This window comes from Argentina silus, assembly GCF_951799395.1.
Source record: "Argentina silus genome assembly, contig: scaffold_182, whole genome shotgun sequence".
NCBI lineage: Eukaryota > Metazoa > Chordata > Actinopteri > Argentiniformes > Argentinidae > Argentina > Argentina silus.
Window position 1 is genome coordinate 32,501 of NW_028152537.1, and position 5,000 is coordinate 37,500.

The 5,000-nt window shown below is 46.9% G+C and overlaps 1 protein-coding gene across 1 annotated transcript in view; it reads left to right on the forward strand.

Moving 5' to 3' along the window:
* Window positions 1–5,000, forward strand: part of ptprma (protein tyrosine phosphatase receptor type Ma) — a gene marked incomplete at both ends in the record, with an annotated part of 56,288 nt that overhangs the window by 18,444 nt on the left and 32,844 nt on the right. Inside the window, one exon of the mRNA XM_083698013.1 lies at window positions 4,866–5,000. This exon is cut by the window's right edge and continues 159 nt beyond it. Coding sequence (XP_083554139.1) covers window positions 4,866–5,000 — 135 coding nt within the window. The remainder of the gene's footprint in view (window positions 1–4,865) is intronic.

Sequence of the window (5,000 nt, forward strand, 5' to 3'; positions counted from 1 at the left end):
ACGACTCCTCAGAGTAGAAGAGTACAGCCTGAAGCAGACTATAGTGTGTGTGTGTGTGTGTGTGTGTGTGTGTGTGTGTGTGTGTGTGTGTGTGTGTGTGTGTGTGTGTGTGTGTGTGTGTGTGTGTGTGTGTGTGTGTATGCAGTGTAGTACAGCACACGCGTGAAAATAGGATCAGCCCGCCGATGCAAATGAGTCCTAGGGTGTTCGAGTGTGCTGTGGTAAATCTCCCTGGAGGTCCTGACGTTACGGCGCCCGTCTCCTCCACCATGGGAAGTTATGCATCATCATTTAAAAACCACGGCTTTTTTTCCCCCCTCTCCTAAATGAAATATTAAAATAGGGAAACACTGCATTTTCATATGCATATAAATTTGTATATATTTGCCGTCAGTATTTGCTGCTCTAGGGTGCTGCTTTTCATTTTCATCTAATTACACTACAAGCCTGTTGTGTTGTGGCTGGTGAGGACTTTTTCTTTCGAGGAACGCTTTAAAGTTTGGCGTCTCCGCCAACCGATATTTCATATGGAGCACGTGTTCTTCCAGGAGATATCTTGAAGTTGTGAGTGTCTTTTTCTGAGAGAGGCATGGTAGCCAAAGCCAACCCTGTCTGTACGCTACTTGGAACCTGAATTTCCCCCTGGGATAAATAAAGTTTCTATCTATCTATCTATCTGACCCCGGATTTCCAAGGTTTTACACCCACCTCAAACATGGAGAACATCAGTTGACCATAGTCCTAACTGGAGCTGGGAGAAAGGGAAAGGGAGGGGACGGAGAGCAGCCAGAGGTGGTCATGGCAACCCATCGAGGCATCATCTAGCTGGCCATCTGAGGGCTGAGGGTTTTGGTGGCACGCCGACAACGTTTAAAAATAGCCTGTTTAAGGGTGTGGCCGCTGGTGGGTGTGGCTGGCAGGTGCAGAAGGCACAGCTGTTCTCAGTCCGTCCAATCCCCACGCCTGCCTGCTCAGCACCGTGGCCACAGCGCCGTGGCAACAGCTGAACGGTGACAGCCGAGCCAGAAACAGCTCTTTGATGAAGAAAACACACTTCCATGACCTTTGGCTCACGGTGAAATCTGAACTTGTTGTCCCACTGTTTATGTATGAAGTCCCTTGACTTTTTTGGACTTAATGAAAGAGGGACATAGACTATTTCTCAGCGATGGTAACAATGGTGGTGATGTTCAGTTGTTGCCCATCGATTCTACCACAGAGCTCTCTGGTGTTTTGTAAAAGCAATCTAGCCACACTTTGATATCCAGAGTCATAACTGGTCGATATCTATGGAGAGATGACAGGAGAGAGGCTGCACACACACACACACACACACACACACGCATGCACACACACACACATACATACCCACACACACGCACGTGCACACACACACACACATACATACGCACACACACATGCACACGCACATGCACACGCACACACACACACACACACACACACACACACACACACACACACACACACACACAAACACATACCATGTGCCCAACCTTTGTTTTCACATCGCCTTGTGTTGCCCGGGCCGTGGCAGCAGGATCGATCATGGTCCTCTGGTAGCTATTGAAGTGGATGATTTTGAAGTGGCTTTTTTCCCCAAACTCAAAGGAAATGACAGCCCTAACGTCGCAGCTGAACAGAGCCGGAGACTCGTCACCTGGCCTGACAGAACTCCCAGCAGCCCCTGTGTGCGAACCTGCCTGACAGACAGATTGAACTGTCACTTCAGCTGAGGTTATTCCAAACTCACTCTCATCTAAGGCAATACGTGAAGTGAGCTGGGCGGGTTTTAATCGTGGTCTGTGTGTGACATGCGTTTTGTTTACACCTGTTTCGCAGCCTGAGAACAGATACATCTGTCAGGGCTCAAGAGATCAACAGAATAATTGCCAGAGAAATACTATGCATTTGTCTTGAGACTTTGAGATTGTGCAGGAAAACTTGTTCTCCTTTCACCTTGGTTGTATTTGATTGACAGGTCTGTATCCCAGAAATACAATGAATAGAACACCGTGAGACGTGTATATTACAGTATGTGACTGCTGGGGCAGCATGAAGGCCGAATAAACGAGCCAGCCAGCAAACCTTCCAGAATACACTGAGATGATTTGATATTTCTGAAGTCATGACGACAGATAGATAGATTTGAAATGGCCACGGTGTAACTGCCCGGACCCCGCAGAGGAAATGGTCTGAGAGACAGGAAGGTCAGCTGGAGGTTGTGTCAGATCTGTCAGGTGATGTCGGACTGACCCTGAGGATGCTGGGAAATGCCCGGGGCCATAGAGCAGCCACCATCTGGACACGCGCGCACGCACGCACATGCACACGCACACGCACACGCACACGCACACACGCATACACACACACACTACAGAGAGAGAGAGAGAGAGAGTCCAGCCGTAACCCCCTGTAGTCTCATACAGACAGAGAGCCGGGCAGAGAGACAGAGCGTGGTCCTTTCTACTTCATATAAAAGTGACAGGCTGTGAGTGTGTTCTCACCCGCCCGGGCGGCCAGCAGGAAGACAGATGTACCATTACCACTTTGGTGTTCTCCACAGTCGCAATCGATAGCAGACCCCTGGACTACACACACCTCCCGGGCCCTGTTCACGTTTCCCCTGCAGAACTCAGAGTGATGGATTCATTTCTCAATAGGCCACACGGTTACAGAAGCTTTCGGAATATGTCTCCATATTTTATGCCCTTTATTTTCTGATGTGTTATGTTTTTATGTTATTGCATGTCATTTAATGGAACATAAACCAGATCTATCTGTTTGACATCTCGGCTTGTCTTCACACATTCAAGCTCTTTCAAGAACGTCGTGTAGTCAGTTAATGAGTATAATCTCGCATTCGTTGTCCAAAGTCTATTTCAGGGCTATGACAGACACCTGAGTGTTCCCAGACCTGCTCATACCCCTGACACCTGATTACCCTGTCAGACAGGCCATTATTAGTCTAATAACAGGGTGTGTGTGCGTGTGCGTGTGCGTGTGTGTGTGTGTTGTGTGTGTGACTCGGAACTGTCTCATGCGTATGGAACTCGTCATATGAGCTCAGAGAGGTACCTGTAGAGGTCCTATCAGACTTCAAAGTCTAACAGCAGACTGTTTAAACTCTTAAGGCGCCGTCACAGGTGTGATGTAGTCACACAACAACAACAAATATATATACAGTACCAGTCAAAAGTTTGGACACACCTTCTCATTCAATGGTTTTTCTTTATTTTTTATTATTTTCTACATCGTAGATTAATATTGAAGACATCAACACTATGAAGGAACACATATGGAATTATGTAGTAAACTAAAAAGTGTTAAACAAACCAGAATATGTTTTATATTTTAGATTCTTCAAAGTAGCCACCTTTTGCTTTGATGACAGCTTTGCACACTCTTGGCAAGTTTGTGTCCAAACTTTTGACTGGTACTGTACATACTGTACATATACTGTTTATACAGTATATACATATATATACATATATATACAGTTTATACATATACTATATACTGTATATATATGTCAAATAATGTCTAAACAAAATAGCAGAGGGCCTTATCTCAATAGTGTGGATGATCATGATCAATTCTCCTCACCTGCTCACTTTCATATCAGGGGACTTGATACCATTCCGTTCCATGCATCACAATGAGCCCGTCCTCCGATGTCTACCTCCACCAGCCGGCCCTGCTTCACAGCACTTCTGAAACCTGAAAACACCTGACAGGTGAAGGACATACTGCATGGTAGCCTTCTAGCTTAGAGAGGCAGTGAGCTAGGAGGAGGGGTGAGCAGTAACAGAGTGAGTCTCCTCTGTAGGGAGACGGATGGACAACGTGCTCTGCAAAGCTAGCCAAGAGAGCTAGGCTAAGCTAGCCAAGAGAGCTAGGCTAAGCTAGCCGAGAGAGCTAGACTAAGCTAGCCGAGAGAGCTAGGCTAAGCTAGCCAAGAGAGCTAGGTGAAGCTAGCTAAGAGAGCTTGGCGAAGCTAGCCGAGAGAGCTAGACTAAGCTAGCCGAGAGAGCTAGGTGAAGCTAGCCAAGAGAGCTAGGCTAGGTGGGAGCCACAGCAGGCCAAGTGGGAGTGTGAACTGGGTCGTTGGGAGAACTGGAGCAGGACCGTAAGGGGTGATAATGGTGACTAATGAAATCCAGGTCCATTTTCATTCGCTGCTGAAGGTCACAATATTAATTGGTTTAATTCATTAGCGGTAGAAGGATCTCCTGGTCTGATGAGCTTACAGTCGAGGCTGGGGAACAAGAGCTTTGTGTTAGGATCTCTGACACACAATCGCATAATTGCTGCTACTTCAGATTAAGCCCCTGATATCTGCTATCAGGCCTTCTCTATTCCTCTATGGACTCTAGTTGGGAGTAATTGAGAATGTTCCACCATGTTCTGTTTGCAGAGTGAATGGCCGTATTTGTATAGCTTTAATGTACCCGAGTGCAGGTGTGTGGTGGGTTGTTATCAGCCATCTCCTTGCTGTTTGCAGTGCACACGACTAAGCAGTCCAGATTAACTATCAAGGAACGGAAATGTTTTCCAATATAACAGCCAAGTCCTTTGGGGGAATGAATATGTTTGAATATCAGACATTCCTATGTCCAATACTTGAACGTACTGTATTTGAGGTGTGCTTGATTAAACGTAAACGTTTTCTCGTTTTGGGACTGTTCCGTTAGTTCCATTGTAAATCAAGCGCAGATCAAGTATTTTGAGAGTATTTGTCTGTGGGATCAACAGTATTTCTCAATCGACATATGACTGTAAAGAGAAATCTTAACCCTCACCTTTCAACTCTCTCTCTCCCCCCTCTGGTTCTGTTTGTCCCACAGAGCCCCCCGTCCCCATCGCCCCCCCACAGTTGACGGCCGTGGGCGCCACCTACCTGTGGATCCAGCTCAACGCCAACTCCATCAACGGGGACGGTCCAATCATAGAGCGGGAGGTGGAGTACCGTACGGTGGCCG